The sequence below is a fragment of the Apus apus genome, chromosome 1 (assembly GCF_020740795.1).
Source record: "Apus apus isolate bApuApu2 chromosome 1, bApuApu2.pri.cur, whole genome shotgun sequence".
In the NCBI taxonomy this organism is placed as follows: Eukaryota; Metazoa; Chordata; class Aves; order Apodiformes; family Apodidae; genus Apus; species Apus apus.
The window spans coordinates 81,150,857-81,171,755 of NC_067282.1; the positions used below are offsets into that span (position 1 = coordinate 81,150,857).

Genomic DNA, 20,899 nt, shown 5'->3' on the forward strand with positions numbered 1-20,899 from the left:
GGTTCATCAAACTTCTATGGAGTTGCTGAAAACAGTGCATGTAGGTGACATCAGAGAAATGTAGTCCACAAAAGGGTCGCTCCTTGGTGATGGGAAAAAAAAAAGGGGGTGGCTGAAAAGAATGGTGACACCATCCTGAATGTGACCACTGAGACTTTGCTCGTGGCCATAGGTGCTCTGAATGGAAGGTGCTTTGTGGGCAGGATTTTTGGGTCACAGGAGGATCTGGTTCCATTTGTTGTCCTTCTTTGTACTGGCTGGCTGACCTTAGCAAATGATTTCATTCTCCTCTGCCTCATTTCCCTGTCTGTAATCATAGAATCACATAATTGTTCTGGTTGGAAAAGACCTTTCAGATCATTGAGTCCAACCATTAATGCAACACTACCAAGTCCACCACTAAACCATGTCCCTAAGCACCACATCTAGACGTGTTTTAAACACCTCCAGGGATGGTGATTCAACCACCTTCCTTGGCAGCCTGTTGCAGTGTTTGACGACACTTTTGGTGAAGAATTTTCTTCCAGTATCCAAACCAGAGACCTTTAGATATGTAATACTGGGGTGATCACACAGGCCTCCTATGTAAAATGGGTGTAAGCCTTGCTGGTGAGCATCAGCATCTCACGCCTGTGTATTGGCGTGGCCGAGAGCTGGGACACCCCATGGGCTGCTGCATGTGGAGGGTCTGTCGGGGCTGCAGAGAGCACTAGGGCCTGGCTGCCACAGGATGCCTGACTGCCCAGGAGGGGAGGAAAGACATTTACCAGACCTGTGGCAGTACATGGTTCCTCTCTGGTTACCCTCACTACCCTGTTAAGGTGCTGGTTTCTGTCAGACTCACGGAGGGAGAAAGAGGGAGTTGGGCCTCATGCCTTGCCTTGCTAGAAATGCTGTGAAAAGCCACAGCTTGCCACCAGCCCCCTGGTGCTCAGACGCTTAAACCCCAGAAATTCTCAGAAATGCAGTGACACAGCTCCTTCGTCATTACCTTCTCTGGCTGACAACAGGAGCACAGCTGTGTGCTGAACATGTTTAGTAACCCAGGCAGCTTTGTGCCTGTGCCTTCCCCTGCTGTGGAAAAGGGCAGCTCTTTGCTCGGGCTCCCATAGCTCCCATGTGCAGCCTCCCGGCATTTCCTGTGCAAGTGCCACCCATGGGCAGCAGGGCTGAGCTGATCAGGATGGGGGGAGCTCCGCCTGCTGCCCTGTTCTCCCCCCATGCTGAGGATCTGGGTCTGATGTCGCTTTGCAGCCCAGATGTAGGGCTAGGTCACCTAGGTGAGGAGGGTGCTCTCTGGTCTGGCCAGACCGGGGTCTGGTCCTGGTGTGCCATCTGTGCTTGCTCAGGGCTGCCAGGGGGAGCAGGAAGTCCTGCTGTACCAACTGGACAAAACCTCACTGTCTTGCCATAGCAAAGGTCTCAGGTCCTGTTTTCTGCCTCACGTGCTGTTGCCACAGCTTGCTAGCTGGCAGCACTAGAGGAGTCGGTGCACTGAAGTGGCTGTATGTATGGAAAGAGACACCAGAGAGGCCACATACAGGTTCATGGGGCATGGGAAACTTGTGGCACAAGAGAAGAAGCAGAGGAAACTGAGTTCTTAAGTTGGGATTCACAGTGAGCAATAAAAAGGCTTCTATGCTGCACTGGACCTTAGGACCACATACATGGTGCAAAGAGCATCTGTACATGGGATATGAAAGACACCAGAACCATCTCTTTCTTGCTTCAGTGTGCAGCCACAAGTCTCTGCTGACAGGTCACTCGGATATTTCTGTGAAGCTTACCTCTTGATTTCCCGGTGATAAGGGCCAAACCTCCTTATTATGTGTATGTATAGGGCCACATAATGGGCTTTTGTTTGCTATCATAGGTCCATGACCTAATAAGTAAATTGCAGTCACAGGTGATAGCAGTTTTGGGATCCACAGTGACTCTTCAGAGAGTCTTATCCAAGGTCTTCTAGGAGAAGTGGCATTTTATGCATACATGCATGCCAGGGACTGCACTGGTAGGACAAATCCTTACTAGGATGCTGCAGCTTATCAAGAGAATTGTGCTGATGGCTTGCATTTGAAATTGAGACCTTCCTTTGTGTGTGGGAGCTGTATAAAGGGCATTCAGGGCCCCTCCTAGGAATAAATGCCTTTAGTACTGAAACGTATTACCCAGTTGTTTGTGCTTAGTTTTTTGGATCACTTCTCATTCTCCCACCTACCAGTTTCGGAGTGCTTCTCACTCCTCTCTGGAGTTATAATAGTATAATAGAATAAAACATGGTACAAGATGTCAGTTATTCATGCATTTGTTAAGCTGATGATTTCTGGTAAGTGTCAAATCTAGACAGAAAGATTACTTTGATGGTAGTAACAAGCTGTCTTTCCTGGATATATTTCTAAGAACAGCTGTTCTTCTAACACCTTCCTTGGGTAGCTAGTCCATCACCTCTCTGGTGATGAAGGGGCATATTGCAATAAATGCCCATCTTTGTGTGTTTATCACTGCTATGACTGGAAGTGGCTGCTCTGTTCATCTCCCTGGCTTCTTGTGCTAGACAGGTTGAGTGCATCATGCCAGGAAACTTTTGCTTGGACCACAACATGTTTTGCAATAGTAGTCATGTCACTGAAATTACTGGAATAAGATGCTGACAGTTAGATTCTAAACCTAGCATCATTATAGATAATGGAAATCAGTATCCAACAAGCAAGACAAGATAATATACTGCCTGCAAGAGTAACCGTCTGATATGATGCTGACATCTGCTCTAGCCTTGGCCATTGTTGTAAACCACAGATTGTCAGACTGCTCTGCCTAAGGAGGTTACACTCCTCCAGAACAGACTTAAGCTGTGTGTCTTTTGTGAGGTTTGCCTGTTGACACCTGCTTACAGGTGGAAAAGAAGAAAACGAGTCTGAGAGAAAGAAGCCTCGGGGCTGACTGTGTAGTATTATGGACATCACAAGGAAACAGTTTGCCTTCAAGTAATTGGCTGAGGACTATTCTGCATGAGTCACAGTTTGAAAGCTTCCAGTTCCTGCAGACAGCAGTTTCAATGCTGATAGAGCATGGCACTGTTTATGGAACAGTGCTGTGTAGAAGCAAAGCAGTGCTCTCAGTTGGCATATAACAAGCTCCAAGGCATGGAGTCAATATCCCTGGCAAACTCTTGGCCTTGAGTTCACTATCTACACATTTGCACTACTTCATTCAACCTGGACATCTTCCTTTCTTGGCTCTGCGTGAGGCAGAAGTGAGGAGGAGGTGGTATGTGGCCTTCTCAGCCAAATGCTGAAACTCTCTGTGGAACCCAGCACTTCCTTGGCATTTCACAGAGCAGGAGCAATGCCCTGTGCCAGGTCTGACTTTCCTTCTTCCCCACTCCATCTGCTGCCCACAATTTCCCCACATCCCGCAAAAAGTTACAGTGCATGGGAAGGGACTGTGCTGTCGTGACACCCTCAGCTGTCCTCCAGGGCAACCCAGATAGAGCCCAGCTGTTAGTCTTGCAAGTGAGAGTGCAAACCCTAGAGAGCTGCCAAGACTAAGGTTAACCTTATCAAAAGCTTCCCCTCCACATGGTATTACCCACCTAGTGTACCAATCAAGATCACATTCCCTCTTCTCCTCACAGACTGTGTCTCACCAAAGGCCCATCTTTGTAAGAAATTTAGAGGTATGAATTTGCAATACTCTTCTTATTTTTCATGGTGAGGGTCTCAGGTGATGGTGAGTGCAGGGTGCCTGGCTCTTCTTTCAGGGAAGAGTATCCCATAAAAAGGCCATTTATTATGACCTAGGTTTCTTATGAGAGGAAATGGTGCAAATTAGCAAATGCTTTACAAATCCACACTGGTTTATTGCAATCTGACTTTCCTGAGAAGAACACACTAAGTGTATTCGTACACTTCCTGTTCTAATAGATCTAATAACACCATTGTTGTTTTTTGGTGTTGTGTTTTTTTTTTTAAATAACCCTCAGGCATGTATGTTTATTGGCTCATTACTAAGATGAGGATTTAGAGCTGGGAACAGCTATATTTTGTCTCTTGAGCTGTTATCTTCAGATGTGTGGGAGTCTGTCACCTTTACATGGAAATGTAAGTATGACACTTAAATTCCCCATGAGGAAACTGCTTAGAGTCTTACAAAGAAGAGTAAAAGAGAGATTAAGCAACAAAAGCAGATGTATATGACTACAGCAGTTTGTGGCTTTTGCAGTGGAAACAATACCTCAGTGTCTGCAAAGAAACACTCCATTGTCACAGCTGCACTTGGTCCTCTGCTCTACTATGGGTCAGAAGATGGGGAGATGTGGGCTAACCAGAGGTCAAACACCCTCAGCCACGGGCTGACAGGCCTAACTGAAGACAGGTCCAGCACCACCATACTAGGAGATATCTCCTTTTCTGTTGGTGCCCTGGTTTTCTAGCTGGTTTGTGTTTGGCCCAGCACTGTTACTTCCTGTGTGATGGGGTGGGAGAGAGGGTGTCTGCAGCGAGCAAAAGAGCATGAGGACCTGATTATCTGCAGACCTCACCTTGTTCTGCCCTGCACAACTTGGGATGGTGTTTGGGCTGTGGCAGCACACAGCTGTGAGCAATAGCCTGCCCCACTCCCTGGGGGGCATCACCAGTTGGAGCAGGGGGCTGCTCAGCTGTGGCCTTTCTCAGGACTTGCTGGCCTTCAGAGCTCCTCTGTGGTAGCAGCCCAAAGCTGCTGTGCTTTCCAGATGTACCTTCAGACACCTTCTCCTTAATGCCTTCCCTTGGGGCTTTCTTTGGAGGGAACTGGAGACATCACTTCAGGGACTTAGAGTGCTTCCCTCACTGTAACATCCAGAAAATCACTTCCTTCTCCTAAAATGGGAATTGAAGCCCAGTCAGGAGTGCAGCACAACAATGTCTTCTCCTCAACAGAGGGAGGGTAAAGCTACAAGGATATTGCTATTTTCCCACTGCTCATCTGGCAAGAAGGCTGAGGTTAGAGACATGGGCTGCTTTCTCCTTGTCCAGCTGGGTCTGATGGTGCAGGAGGTTTCTGATGCTGATTAGAAAAGTGGCTGTTTGGTGGAACGGACCATGTACATGCCAGGATCTCATGGGGAATCCTTGCTGCAGGTGGGTGTTGTGCCCCTTTGCTGGCTTGGCTGTTCTTTTGTTGTACAAAATGTCTAAGCAAGTTTATTTTGTGCACACACCTCCAGGGACTCAGAAATACCAAGGCCTGCTGTCACTGTTGTGATGCATGGTGGACATTAGCTATTGAGCCCTCACCACCTCTCCTGAGTGCCTCTTCACTACTCACAGCAAGCTAGTTCTTGAACAGACATTTTATAACCCTTAGGAGTGGTTTCTTGCTTCTGTCTGTCTACCTGTTGCTCTAACAGGAAAAAGGATGCCACGTTTGATGTGCTATAACTGGTCTGCTGGAGCATAGGGGCTTCCAGTCTGAGTCATTTCAGCTGTGCCTTTACAAGAGTGCAGGCATCTGGGCATGATCGACTTGATTAAATGGAAGTAGCGGCCTTGGTCACGAAGGCCATTATGGCAAGCAGGCAAAGCACAGGGGTATGTTGGAAGCAGGCAGTGGCTTTGAGGGATGCTGTCTTGACGAAGGAGTGAGACAAGGTTGAGCAGAACGTGAGCAGTGGCTTCAGCATGTCAGTGGCCTTCCTCCACCCTGCTTTATGGAGCCAGTAAAAAATCCCAGCCAATCAGGTGAGATTGGGGTCGCTGCCTTTGCCCAAACCCCAGCATGCTCTCAGGCTGGAAGCAGATGTGTCCAAGTGTGCAGACCTTGCATGTTCCTGCCAGCGTGGCCAAGGAGAGAGGTCCCCACAGCCCCCCAGGGCTTTCACAGCTGGCACACTCTGCTTGGCTGGGGAGATGCCTGGGCATGGCAGCCGCTGCCCTCGGCTTGTTTTTCTCCACAGAGGGTAGATCATGCACATAAATGTCATCTCGCTGCTCTTGCTTCCTTTCTCCTTTTGTACATGTGCCTCCCTTGGTTGGTCTGTAAGGAAACCATAACAAAAAGAAGGAAGAAAAGCTAGGTTTTCCTGCAATGTGCAAAAGCAACAATGCTGTGATCTTAGTTAATTTTACCTCAGGTAACTTTTTCTCCTTCTGTGCAAAAAGGGATAATTTTTACCAGTGTTAGTACTGGTTAGAAGCTGACGAAGCTGAAGAGGGGAGATGTCTTACAAGACCTTACTATAACTTCAAGGAAGAAGAATAACATGAAAGAACAAGAAAGATTTCTCTAATGTTGTACATCTGTGCCACAGCTTCTGTCTTCTTTCTCTGCCTCCATCTATGATAAAAAGCTGGAAGATTTCAGCGGGCACTGTAGCAGAGGGATTGTGCTGGAGATAATATGATTCAAAATCCTCACCACCCCATCTGTTTCATATTGGAAACAGGAATAAAGATTTTATTAGCTTCTCAACATGTTTTTGGATCTAACTTCCATGTCTCTTCACCATCTATCCAACACCGACCAGCTTCAAGGTTGGTTCCTGGCTACACCCAAGGCAGTGTTTTCATCCCCTTTCAAGCTCATCCCTCTCTTACAGCTTGCTCAAACAGCCAGCTGTGCCTGCAGGACACCTTTGTGTGGCACTGCCCAGCCCCTCATAGATAAGATGTCAATGCAAAGCTGATTCTGATGGTTTCCAAGGGAAGCATGTCTCCTTCCTACAGGTTGTCCAACAGCCACTGGCTATCTGCTCCTTGCTGGGGGTCCAGGGCTTGCTGTCTCCTTGCTGCTGCTGAGGCTGTGGGAGGCAGGAGGATTCCCATTCCCACCCCCAAAAACCATGTCCTTCCCACTAGGATGATGGCATGCAGATCTGTAGTTGAACTTTTTGGGTGAACACTGAGAAGGACCAGAGCCCTGGCTAGCCCTCCATCTGGGTAGACACATCATGGGGCCATTCCTGCATTTTAGTCTGTGTTTTCCTTATCACTGCACTTTGCCTCCATCCTGATAGAACACCCTGCTGAGAGGCCCTTGGTTTTGATGCCTGTGCTAGAAACGAGAAGTGCCAGGGTGAGGGCTGGGAGGAGGGGAGGAGGACAGGAGGGCTGCACCAACACGTCCCACAACCACTTGCTGGCAGCAGAAAACCCTTTCACCTGCCAGGAGCTATCATTAAACGAGGCAACACTGCGTATTTTTTCCCCTGAAAATGAACTTTAGGAGGATTTTCCTAATCAAGTGCTTGCTGCTTTTATTTTCCGGCATAAACTGTGAGTTTTTCTTACCATTTTTTCATCTTTTGGGCTAGCACTGTTAAAACTGCGTTTAAAAAAAATCTACAATTTGGTGGGGTGTTACTTATAAGAAACTAGTTCCACTTTCCCAATGAGTCGAGACCTTTGGGTTATTGCAATGCATTTGGTTTAATTTTCAGCCAGAGGGAGGGCAGGAGCTGAGTTTCCTATTCCAGTTATAATAACAATAATCTGTAAACAGTTTTGGTTTAAAGTTAATGAGCCTTAATTTGACACATGTATAATGAAAAATGTCAGCATGGAGTTTTCTCTCTGCCCTCGAGGCAGCTTGTACTACATTAGAGATCCAGTTCATGGTGCATTATCGCGTGTAATTTCCTTTTCTTATCAAAGATGAGCAAATCTTTTCAAAGTGCAAATTACATTCTTCCATAAATATTAACAGAAAGAGTGATATATCTCAGTGTCTTCAGTGGAGTTGAAGAAGTCTGGGACATGAAAACAGCAAGGAAATACATACATCTTTTATATTTTGAGTATTGTTGTTCTCATTACTTTTTAAAATATTAATCTAAAATCTTAATTAAGGTGTTAACTCATAGATTAGAGAAGGTTATAAGAAATGGAGACAATACAATCATGCATAGTTTGTTGGTTTTTTTTTCTCTGTTCATTCCCCTACAGATTGTATGTATGGCTGTTTAATGCTTTTCTTTTCCTCCAGAACAAAATTAATAGATAAATAAGGAATTAAATTTTTTTGGTATGTGATACATAAAACATCTTCCCCAGCAGAAATGAAGATTATTCCCTCGAATGGAAAACTTGTTTCAAAGGCTTCCTTACTTCTCTAAGGTTACTGTGGGTCCTTTTCCTTTTAACTCTTTCTTGTGACTGCAAGTGAGCTCTATTCTTGGTGTCAATTATTAACTGAAACGATATTCTGACAATTCATTTATTTTCGCCCCTTGGAGCACATTTCAGTTGGCATCAGCAGAAAAGCTGTTTACAGATTTTTAGTATCATATGTGTGGGATAGCTTTCCGTTAGCAAGACCGTGGAGATCAGATAAACACCTAGAGATGTGTCTATGTGGTCTGTCTGTAGAGATGCCATTGAATTGTCCTTGAAAACTTAGATTTATTTTTATCTTTACTTCTGGAAAGACAAAAACCAATTATAGTATCTGTTATGGAAAGAAACCCTAATACTGGCTCTAAATACCTGTCTGTGACTGAGCAGAAAGAAGTATTAGAATTCAAATATTTTGGGTATAATCTGTAGTGTCATCTGTGTGGAGGATAGCTGCTTCCAAACCAGTTTGGTTGATAGCACGTTTTCAGAATATTTCATTAGGTATGTCAAATACCTTTTAAGAAATGAAATGGTGAAATAACAGCCTCTCCTCAGACTGGGGCTGAATTGCTGAAAGCCCTTCAGTATTAATTTTCTTGTTGCACAGGCACTGTTTGAGTTCTTTGATTGTCTCTAATATCGTTAGTTTCATGAAATAGCAACTGGATTTGAGTGTCCCTTCTGTGATATGGTTTATAATTGTCCTGGATACCAGGAATGAAAGACTGTAATAAAAATATGTGTAAACATAGGTTTTCTCTCTGTGGGGAAAAAGTGATTAAAATATATAAAATTAGTGCAGAATCAGCTCTACCTGCTGATGTGAAAAGAAATCCCCTCCTGCCAATCAGCTTTATCCTGTAAATTGAAGAGGAATTAACCGAAGAAAATGACAAAAGAAATGAGTACCCAGTCAGTTATCAGTGAGCTTGTCCCACCTCACACTTGTGAGCACCTTCTACCTCCTCCCAATTTTCCACCTGTCACAGGAGTGCAGACAGTAACTCGAAGTGGCCGCCTGAGTCACTTTGCACTCCAAAGTCCCAGTGTACTGGAGATGGGTCTTGCAAAGGCTGTGAAGCATCCTGGATCGGCAAGGACAGCCCGAAGGGTGTATCATCTCCCGTGGTAGTAACATGGTTGCTGTTTATCCGTCTTGGCTTTACCAAATATTGCCTTCAACAGCCACACACTAAGTGCTGCCTGGTCCTGATAGCACCTTTGGGAAGCACCTACTCTCACCTGTTCTGGAGAGGGGACCTGTTGTCAAAGGAGACCTGCAAAGAGAAAAGGTTTTTTGGCCTTTGCTTATCTCCTAGTGTTTCTAGTGCCCATCAGTTCACAGGATGTGGTTAGCTCTTTGTTTCTCCCCACCCTACTTGCCCCACTGTGATCCTCTGCTAGAAAAGTCAATTGGATGTATTCCAGTGGGGCAGGGTGCCTGGGATGAGGGCAGAGAGGTTATGGAGCCCCCTCCTCTGGACACATTAAAAACCCTGCCTAGATGCGGTCCTGTGTAATGGGCTCTGGGCAATCCTGCTGTAGTGGGAGGGTTGCACTAGGTGAACTCTAGACGTCCCTTCCAACTCCGACAATTCTGTGATTCTGTGATGGGTGAGGAGGGGGCACTGCAAGCTGGCAGCACTGGGTCTAACCTCCAGTTCACTGCCTTACACTCACTCACTGCTTAACATGAGCCACTATTATTATTACTATTGCCATCACTGTTATTTCTGAACTGATCCTACTGTTCAGGGCTACCACTAGTTTGTGTTCTTGCTCTCTGCAGAGGTGGGCACTCTGGGTACCAGCCCATGCCACGCGCAAAACACACCCAAGTGATCTGCAAGTGGGGGTAGAACTACATGATCTTCAAGGTCCCTTCCAATCTAAACTGTTCCATGATTCCATGATTCTATGCCCTTATTTTCAGGAAGGGTGAAGTTCTGGGTTAAATTCACAGACATTGGTGAATCTTGGCATCCAAAATCACTCCAAAGAAGTCAGCCAGAGTATAAATCCAGCTTTTGAAAGCCAGACTCTTAGCTTCCTTTCCTCTCAGAATTAAATTGGGCACGGATATTTTTCTAATGAATGATCAAGAGGCACTTTGGAGCAGGGGAAGAAGAGAGCATCAGTAGGATGGAAAGGCTTAGGCAACTCAGCTGGGGGTGGCGAGTGACCACCTTTGGGTTCACCTCTGTGGCTGCAGAGCACGGCAGTGGGGGCTGCTGGAGACACACTGATGGGCTGGTTGTTCTTCCCTCTACAGGCTCCAACACCAACACTATTTACAGAGCAGTGAATGAGTCAGCTCTTCTCAGTGTTGCTGCTGCTGGGAGTGTATATGATGCAGTGTGGTGGAGAGACGGGAAAAAGTGGCTTCAGATAAAAGACAAAAACGTGAAGTACTATGTGAACAGGACCCACTGCAGGTGTAAGTTATTCGTAAATGGGACTCTGAAAATAGATCCAGTGGTGAAAGAGGACAGTGGAAAGTACACTGTGTTTGTTTATAACCGGGATGGGACATTGCAGGCAGAAAATTACACAGTGGTCATCGTAGAGGGTGAGTTTTTTGCTCTTCCCATACATTCCCAGCGTAGCTGAATAAGACTTTGTATTCCCTCTTTCTCCTACAGCCTCTCCTACACATGGCCCCCCTTTCTGTTTTGGGCAGCTTATGTGAGACCTCCCCCTTTCCTCATACCACAGATAGCAGTCTGCTGCTCTTCTCTGTTCTCTTGCTCCTGATGATGTCCTCTGGTCCTCTGCTTCTTCCTTGCTCCCCCTTTTACCACCCACCATGTTTCTATGTGTGCCCAAGCAAGCAGCCATGAGCACACCTGTGCTGGCAGCAGAGTGAGTGCAGATGGCCCTACTGCAGCACCATAGCTGGTAGTGGGACCCCTTGGACACTGAGCTGGGTCGGCAGCGTGCAAGTGGGGCTGTGCTCCCAGCAGCACCCTACTTCTAGAAACCTCTTGTGGGAGTGCAGCAACCTATGTAAGGTTTGCCTGTGGCTGATGCACTTCTGGCACTTCTGATGTCATTTTATGGGCACCAAGTTATGACTTTTTGTCTCTAGCTACTGCTCCAGCAAGGTGAGCACCTTGTATTGCATCTGATGACCTCCTGAGGAGAGCTCAGGAGCCCAGATGGCACTAAATGTCTGTGTTTAGGCCATGCCAGGAGTCACATCCCTTGAGATACAAAACAGCAGGAGTTAAATTTGCATGGAAGACTCCTTCACCCTATCCTTGCATAACATAACACAACAGATATGGAGATTGTGCTGTTCAAAGCATGTACATAAGGATTTCAGCTGCATGGGTTCAAAGCATGAAGGCAGCCTCCATTCCTGTGCTGTGTCTTGTCCTGAGAGATCAGACCTGTAGCAGTCCAAAGCTTTTGGGCTGAGTAGGGAAGGTGGGGGTGTCTATTCTGCTCCTTTATGGCTGTTGCCACCTCTCCAGAGCTCTAAGCTGTAGGGCACATGGTGCCCTACATGACCTCTAGCAGCCTCCTGAGTATGAAGGCACCAGCTGGCACTACAGAAATGATGCCTTGATGAGGCAGCAATGACAGCTGGCATGGTTTTAGCAGGGTTTCTGCACAGTGGGAAGCCCCTTAGCTAATGGGCTGCTGAGCAGTAAGGGTGCCTCACTACTTCAGGAATTATTATTGCAAACTGTCCATAAATGCATTAAGACATCAGGGCCTGGTGCTACTTACTCATACTATAAGCCACTGAGCTGTTATTAGGGTGTCCTGGGTTCAATTTCAGGTTAAGTTTCCAACCCAGCTATGTGCTGCATCATTTTGTCTACTGTGCAGCAGAGAGGGTGCCTTAGCTCTGGTAGCTGTTTTGGAAGGAAAGTTCTTTAGTACCTGTTGGGTGCTGGAGTAATTTGTCAGCCAGATTACACTCTATTACTAGGGCTGGACAAACAGTTATTTAAAAAACAAAACAAAACAAAAAAGTAGTTTAGATTATATTGTCACACGAATCCATCACCAAGACCTGGACTCTTGAACACTTGGGGTGTTTCCCTGAACGATAGTGGCTGGAAAGCTGACCAGCAGAGAAGCATCTGTGAGTGGTCAGCCAGCTGAATAGGAGCCAGCAGTGTGCCCAGGTGGCCAAGTAGGCCAACAGCATCCTGGCCTGCAACAGGAATAGTGTGACCAGCAGGAGTAGGGAGGTGGTCCCCTGTACTTGGCACTCATGAGGCCTCACCTCAAATAGTGTGTTCAGTTTTGGGCTCCCCACTACAAGAAGGACATTGAGATGCTGTAGCATGTCCCAGAGAAGGGCAAACAAGCTGGTGAATGGTCTGGAGCAAAAGTCTTACAAGGAGTGTCTGAGGGAACTGGGGTTGCTTAGTCTAGAGAAGAGGAGGCTGTAGTGAGGTGAATGAGAGGAAATGGGCCCAAGTTGCACAAGGGGAGATTTACACTGGATATTAGGAAAAAATGATTTACTGAGAGAGTGGTTGGGCATTGGAACAGGCTGCCCAGGGAACTGGTGTAGTCACCACCCCTGGAGGTGCTCAAAAAACACATGGAGGTAGCATTTCAGGACATGGTTTAGTTGTCATGGTAGTGTTAGGTTGATGGTTGGATTTGATGATCTCAGAGGTCTTTTCCAACCTTAATGATTCTTTGATTCTATGATGATTCTACAGGTTACAGCTTGCAGAAGAGGAGTGTGGTTAACAGGGAAAGGGTGGCTGCAGGTGCCACAGCATGTATCTAAGCTGCATTTGCTACGAGCAACCCTTATTGCCTTTAAAATTTATGCTCTCTGTAACTTACACCACCTATAACTCGAAGTGGTTGTGGCATGTTTGGGTTTAATAAAGGCAGAAATTTATTTTTTTCCATCTGATGTCCTTGCCAGTTGCCCTAGTTGAGGAAAGCCCCACCAGCTTTTCTGGCTCTTTCAGTGCCACCAGCAATAGAGAATCTGTAACTGAAATGTAGCTAGCTGTTTACAGGACATAAAAAGAGATGGAAATCAGTTTTCTCAGTCACAATCTCACTGAGAGCTGAGAGGTGTCTGTTTTGTGTTTTGTTTCCTATATTGATGGGTTTTCATGCTGTGGCTGTTGCGCCAGCTGGGTGCCTTTGGTAGTAAATGTATAAATAAATAAAGCACTGTAAGCAGCTGTTTGTCCTGCCTTAGAGGAATTCTTCCCTGATGGGCCCAGGCAGACCAAAACTGACTTCATTTTCACCAAATCACTGGGGCCAGAGCTGGAGGGGTCTATGTCTCCAAGTCCCTCCCATCCACCACCACCCCTGAAAACCCAACTTTTTCTCCTCGCCTCCCCGGTTGGCTGGCTGTGAGCCAGGTTGAGCCTGAAAGTGATCCAGCCAAGGTGGTGCAGCTCTGCTGTGCTTGACCAAATATTTCTTTGTTTTCTGTGTTGTTTTCTTTGTTATTGCCATGTCACCTCTTTAGTAGAGGTCTAATTTGCTCTTAATTCTTCTCTGGTCTCATTAGCTGATGTTACTCCCTAACTACCTACTGGGGGCTAATTCCCTCTTCTGCTTAATGATGGAGGTTTTCAAGAGGAGAAACCATCTCAGACATGCCTGTCCCTTCTCTTCTTTTTCAGAGCCTGTCCCTCAGCCGATCCTCAGTGCTGAATGCATGAATAAAACTGTATCTGTCAAGTGTGAAATGAAGCAGAAGCCTAACGATGAAATATATATAATAGAACTCACTTATGGTAAAACCAAAAAAATCCAAAAGAATGCAACCAAGTTGGAATTGCACACGCGGTATTCTGGGATGTTCAGATGTGCTGTTCAGAACCAAGTCAGCAAAAAAACGACTGAAAAAATAATTAAGTGCTCAGGTAAAAAATCTATTTTTGCCAGAGTCTGCTAGGGCAGACCCACAAAGCCTGACTCAGTTGCATGTATCTATAGGACTGGTCCAGGTGCCAGGACCATCTACAGTTCCTGGTACCCATTATTGCAAGTCTACTGCTGCTGCAGTTACTGGGAGCTGCTGCTGCTGCAGTAGCTGGGATGAGAGTCATGCTTTCTGCTTGGCATTCCCCATCCTTGTCACATCTCCATCCTCCTTCACTTCTATCTGTATGGCATCCTGCTCTAACAGCTGGGAGGCCAAGCTGGGGTCAAGGGGTTTTGAGGTGGGCCATGCTCCTCTTCTGCAGCCAGTGGTGTTTTCCCCTATGCTCAGTGAGGTCTGGAGGTGACAGGGGGGCCCTCTGGGGCAAACTGCAGTGCTTCTTCAACTGAAGGTGAAGTCTCCTGAGGGAAAATGTAGCCTGCCAGCAACACCAGGCTAGCTGAGGCGTAAATGAATGAGATTGCTCATCCCATCATTTTCTCACTCCCTTCCATCACTGTGGACTTTTCTTCCAAATGTTGCCAGAGGTATCCTGACAGGCTCTTTGGTATCAGCATCCTGGCAGACTCAAGTGGTGTCAACCATCACTAGTGGTAGACCAATGAAGTAAAGAAGAAAGCTGGGAGGTGGCCTTGAAGGTGTTTTCATCACACATAGCAGTCTGCAAAAGGCAGAAACTGCTTTCTCCCTCATTTTTATCCTCCTTTATTCCTTTACAACTAATAGTACTTTCCAAAGATTAGCTTCAGTCAACCAGTCCAAAACCAAAGGGTTAAGTAAGGTGCTATTAAACTACCCAAAGTACCACAACATAAATTAACAGCTTAATTTGGAAAATATGGCTTGGGATCTTCTCCTGTATATATGAAACCATGGCATTGATTTCAGGGGATTTGCTCTTGATTTACATCTTCATGGTGGGAAAATCAGTTGTACATTCTATTTCACCTCTCCATGATCATACGTATGAAGGTGGTGGTTGCCCACTAACTCTGGATTTGTATGAGTGCATGACGGGAAAAATAAGCTGCTTGGACTCTCCAGTTTGGCCTAGAAATCTGGTAGGAGGTTCTGGAGAATTTAGCTGAGCTTTGGGGCTGCATGGCTCAGATGAACATGGATCAAATGTACCATGGATTTTCTTACTCACTTGAAGTGTCATCTTCCTAAACTGCAGATGCAGCAAAAGAACTGGCGGAATTTCATTTTAAATGGACAGAGTCATGCCGAAAATTATTAGATGGGCAAAAGAAGTCATCATTCTCCCTTTTAAAAGTGTTGAAAGTTAAGGCAAAAACAAGGGACAGATCATACTGGCATGGCACTGGATGCTGCTTTCAGTTGAAAGTTCAGATTTCCAGTGCAGTACTGGGGAAAAGCCCTTGAATTTGCTGGGCATGGGTTCATCCCACCTAACTGTGAGTACTTGGCTTAAAGCACTTTCTTGCTCTAGGTTCCCGCTGGAGTGAGTGGAGAGTGGGGAGCTCATGAAAGCTGGCTCAGTATTTCCAGTTTTCAGCTATTTCTGCCATAAAAAATTTAGAGGAAGTTCAAATCTGTAGGTCAGCCCATGGTTGTAAAAAGGAATTGCTTCACCTTACTGAAGCAATCCAAGGTCTGCTGAGGATGACTGAAGGGGAAAGAGCTGAGAGACAAAGTGGCTTCTGCTCTCCTGGACAACACTTACCTCCTGAGGTATCACCCTGATGCCTAAAATAGTCAGAAAAAAAGTTGTTTTCTGCTGCGTGAGCTGCCTGACCTGATGGGCTGCCCAGTCCCAATGGTGCTAGCATTTGGAAGGGGCTGGGATGTGGAGGAGTGGGATGTGGCATGGACTTTGGAACCAGGTATGAAGACAAGCTGCTGAATGAGGTCCATTTAAGACAGGACAGATTAGCCCAAATACATTGTCTTAATGAGCAAATGCTGGCTGAAGCTGACCATTACAGGGCATGAGGCAGGCAAGCATTAGCCATCAGTTGAGTACTTTGATTTCACTTATTCTCACCCTTGACAAATCCACTTGTTTCATGGGGTGGGAGAGTTTCTTGTTTGCAAATCATTACCTGAGAAATAAAATGCTTGCCACACCAATCTTTAAGATACAAATAAAGCATTTCTCATACACTAAAAAACCCACTAACACTAGGTAGCAATGCCCTTCCTGCTCAAACTAAAAACCCCTCAAACCTTTCCATGTGGTGGCAGGACTCTGCCAGCTCTATAGTAGATTCAAAATCCCTTAGCTCGTGGTCAAACCTCCTTCCAACCCTGCTGCCCTCCATGAACATCTGGTCCTGCAGTCGATTCACCTTGAATTTTGACCTTCAGCAGGCAAGGCATGCTTCAAATGGGCTTTAGCTCACCTGACTTTTCTTAAAAGTGTAAGTACACAAAGAGTCTGCCTGGGTTCACCTTACAGTCAACTGGGAGAAACAGGCATGAAAAAGTGCAAAATGCACCTCTGTGTAACATGGGCAGCTAAAATGGGTGAGAAGTCCAACATTGCTGAGGTAGCCCAGGTTGATGGTTGCCTTTATACTGTAGGCATCTCAGCTTTGGTGTCATCACTCTTTGCCCTCCATGTACATGCCCAGTGAATGTTAAGGGTGGTACCAGTGGTGTTGTCCCCTTTGGAGCTTTCTCCTCTAAGAAGCCAAGGAAGGTGGCTGCAGTTCTGCTGGGTCCAGTTCCATGGTGCCTGTGCTTGAGCATGGACACTGAGTGCCAGCAGGACAGTCCAAGCAGGAGGCAGGCCAGCATCTAGCAAACCGTATCTGGGAAAAATAAGGAACACTCACATAAATTTTGGCTCCCCGGGCAAACTGAACTCTCGTTTTGAGACTGTGGGAAATTTGGTCACGTTCTTTTGGTTTCATTATTTTTTAAATTTGTGTACAGCCAAAAATTGAAGAGGAAGTAACAAAATACTACGAAGCAAGCTAGTCTCAGTTTTCCAGCTCAGTAGGAAGTACTTATGTTTATTTTTTGCTAGATACTGAGCACTGCCTGGATGCTCGTTGTCCTTAAAAGGGTCTATTGCTAGCAGGAAGAGGACATTGGTGGTAATTTGAGTAAGATGAGCTGGCACACATGAATGCTCTGGTTTCAATTTTCTGCAGAACTAGAATCCATGAGGGAGCAGTCAAAATTCTCCACAATGAAGATCAGCAACTTTCTGCTGAGTACAGAGAAAAGGCAAAGGGTGGGCTCCCTCACTGGGGCTGCCTTTACAGTCAGTGGATGAAAATACAGAATTCTAAGGGGACATTGTGCAAGTTATTTCTTTCCTCTAACATGCTTTTTCATTCCCTTAACTAGGCCAGCTGGATCTTTACCTCATCTTAAGCATAGCAGGAGGTGCAATCTTCTTTGTCATCTTTGTGATTTTGCTTATTTATTGTATCAGGAAGAAGAAAGCAGAAAGGCTTCAAGATGATGGTAAGTGTTTAAGCGGCTTTATGTTGCTATCCAGCTACCTAAAATCTTAGAGCTTCCTGCTGACAGCAGCCCTGTGGGCAAGGGCATGCTCTCTGCTTTGGAGTGTTCCTCCACAATAACCTGGATTTGGCATACGGTGAATCTCAGATTGGCTGGCACTGCCAGTCTTGGTTTCTGATATATGTTTTGAACCAAAGACTTACTGTTCTCAAGCTCTTTTGTTTATTCATGGGCAATAATTGCTCCTCTAAAGTTTGGCCAAGGCCACTGGTCATGAGCATCTGTGGGGCTAAAATATGCCATCACATGTCCCATCAGCAGATGTTTTTAATTAATTTTATATGGTGTAAAACTAGGATCTTTGAAATCATTAGTCACTTTTGGAAACACTGTAGATTGTGGGAAGAGGCAAGAAGGGCTCAGCTTTTCTGTGAGTTTCATCAGGCATCTCACAGAACTTGTCCTCTCTCCAAAACAATGTCTTGGGGGCCTATCAACACTGGAGTTCCAACCTGAGGCACTTTAAAGAGTTGAGGTTTTCAGAGGAGGCAGAGATTTCATCTGTTATCCGAAGTCTGTGTCTCTTTAAGACCATAGGATATACTCTGCCAGAGTCTTTTCTGAGAGTGGGCTCTGAGTCTTAACAGAGAGGTTGCTCTGAGTTACAGTCTGGGCATTGCTGCTAGTTTGGGTGGATAAAAGATACTGAGATGCCACTGAAGAAGAGTTGTCTGGCCCACCTGGAAGGGGATGCTAAAGCAGGAGTGAGGTGACTCTGGCAAGGCTTGTTTAAAGGCTTGTTTCTGAGTTCTGCCCCCACACACCATGTCAGGCTTCCTGTGGTCTCAAGTAACAGCTACTTTGTGTGAGTCAGTTACAAAATGGGAGTAAAAGCTCCTTTGTACACCACAAAAGTCTTTGTCAAGATAAAGAGGACAATGCCTGAAGGAAATCTCAGCTGGTACCTCAAAGGTGTCAGTGGCCAGGCTGACAAAAGGGGTGAGCATAACCAGTCCCTTGGCCAAGGGGTGCACAACCTCACCACACCTGGGTGTGGGTAACTTGCTATGGTCCTCCTGCTGCCCCCAAAGTTACAACCATGAAGAACAGGCAAGTGTTTTACCTGTTTGCTGGGAGAGCTCACCACAGTGCAGCCACAGGATGTCATCTCAGAAGGTTTGTCATGGCTCATGAGCGCAACTCTGGAGTGAGGGTAGCCATCTGAGGGCTATTTACATTATGTCTGTTCTTGTTTGAATGGGAAACAGTACTCCCTCAACTGTGCAGTGATAGCATACCCTCAATTCTTGGGTCTGGATTCAGCAAGAATTAAGAAAAAGAGAAGTCAGGGGAAATGAGAACTAGTATAAGAGACTAACTAGTCTCTTTGAAACAGTTTGGTGGGTGCTTAAAGCCATTTCAGTGTCCCCAGGTAAATCCCACAATCCCTAAGATAAGCTGACTAACATTTCAGAAATGATGAGTCAGTGATCAAAATTCAGCTGGCATGAATTTACTACTTCTGTGTGTGGGGAAATGAATGCTGGCAAAATGGACCTCTGGCTTCCAGGTGCCTGGAAATCCTAGCCCAGTGGTAGGACAGGGTGCTTTGATATTGCTTCCTGGGGTTACATCTCTCTTTCCCTTCAGTGGACCATTTCCAAAAGAGGATGGGGCAGTTCAGACTGGAGGTGTCCATTGGTGACCACTGGGGCCTCCCTGGAAGAGTTACTTCCCCCAACACAGAGAGGGAAGAGCTGCCTCAAATGCCTCCAGGTACTTTGACCTCAGCCAGGAAGGGAAAAAGCTTCAGGTTTGCCTGGGATGTGCAGGTGAAGGTGATTTTGGTTGTTCCCTGGAGCAGCAGGAACACCCAAGAGTGGCAGTGGCCTTGCAAGCCAAACCAATGTTTGGCTTTTTCTTACTTGGGCCAAGCACTTTTCCCAGGCTGTCCAACTTCTGCTTAGGATGTGCCTGATTGTGGGATCCTTCTGTCTTTGCAGAGGAGGAGCAACCGATGCAGGTGCGCCAGGTGAAGAGTGAGATGTTGTTGCGGGAGCTGCCGCAGCGCCCCAGCACTCCCACCCCGAAGCAGCTGCGCCTTCAGCAGCGGCCGCTGCCCCAGCCCCAAGTGCAGCAGCAGCAACCACTGCCCCCCCGGCCCAGGCCCCGCACTCAGCCCCGGACTCCAACCCACCCCAGAGAAAGGCCTTGAGCATCTGCTCTGGGAACCACTCAGCGGGGAAGGAAAGTTTCCAAGAGGCAGGAACCGTTCCTGTCCAGCCTTGCATAATGCTCAGCTATGAAACGGCAGCTTTCTTCGCAGAAAATTAGAGAGAGCATCAAATGGAGATGAAGAGACCCAGTGGAGGAGAGTCAAGGTGATGGGCATTCACCCCTATGGCCATTTTTCTTCAAGTGTCTCCATGTCAGAGTATGGAGCATTGAGCCTTGAAACCTGTGTCTTTCTGTGGTTCACTTGCTTTTTAGCGCAACTTCTTGTCTTCACGCTTTTTGGATGAATTAAATAAAGAAGAAACTAAAACTCTAATGAGACAACACAGGCCTAAGGATCTTACAGGAGTTTTGTTCTGTATCTTTCCTTTCTCCTGCCACACATTAGGACAGCCCTCTGGCTTCAGCATCAGATGCATGACCTCCTGGATCAAAAAACATTTATATGTAACTAAATGCTTGTCTGAAGTTGAAAGAATTCGTGTCATCTAATGCAGAGAAAAAAAATACTAAAAGGAGATGTGAGAGCCTTGAAGCAACTGTGTGGAAAAAAAAAAAGTGGGAAAGGAATCAACTTTTAACTTTCTCTACTGTGTTTAGAACGAAATTATGGGCTTCAATTGCAGCAAGGGAGAATTAGGTCAGGATTTATTTACTTACTTACATTATTTTTTTGCAAACAAAGCACTGAAATATATTTCTGGGAGAGGATCTCCAGCATTGGGGGTTTCAAAGCATGGATGAGGCAACCATCTGTGAGATGGCAACCATCTGTGAGGTCCCTATACTGCTGAGGGCCCCGGGAACATGCTACTCAGCCTCTCCAAGGACTGCTTCAGTTTTCTGTGACTCCTTGCTGTCAAGTAAAATGAAACTTTATTCTCAGCATAGGCCTGTTTGGCTATCTAGGCAATTTTTTTGTCTGGTATCCTTTGGCTCATGAAAAAAATGTTACAAACTGCCAAGGAATCTGATTACTAGTGGCATTGTTTGGATTGTCATGGCTTTCCATCACAGGGCCTCCTACTGATGGTGAGGGACTGTGTACCTTGATTTGCTGGTAAGCACCTCATGTAGAACCAGGTGATGATAGAGAGATGCTGAGAGATCTCCCTCCCACAGGGAGAGGTTAGACTGCAACAACTGCGTCTGCATCATCCTCCATGCACTGGACAAACACTGCTTGCCCCTCTGGTCCTTGGAGATGTTCATAACCATCTCTGTGGGACAGCTGAGGAGCTGA

The 20,899-nt window shown here is 46.1% G+C and overlaps 1 protein-coding gene across 1 annotated transcript; it reads left to right on the forward strand.

Moving 5' to 3' along the window:
• Positions 1-7,159: 7,159 nt before the first annotated feature.
• On the forward strand, positions 7,160-19,943 carry CD2 (CD2 molecule). The gene is made up of 5 exons (XM_051608802.1): positions 7,160-7,253; positions 10,366-10,662; positions 13,718-13,960; positions 17,302-17,421; positions 19,425-19,943. The coding sequence occupies exons 1-5, from the start codon at positions 7,193-7,195 to the stop codon at positions 19,634-19,636; spliced, it is 933 nt and encodes a 310-aa protein (XP_051464762.1). The 5' UTR covers positions 7,160-7,192; the 3' UTR covers positions 19,637-19,943.
• Positions 19,944-20,899: the final 956 nt, after the last annotated feature.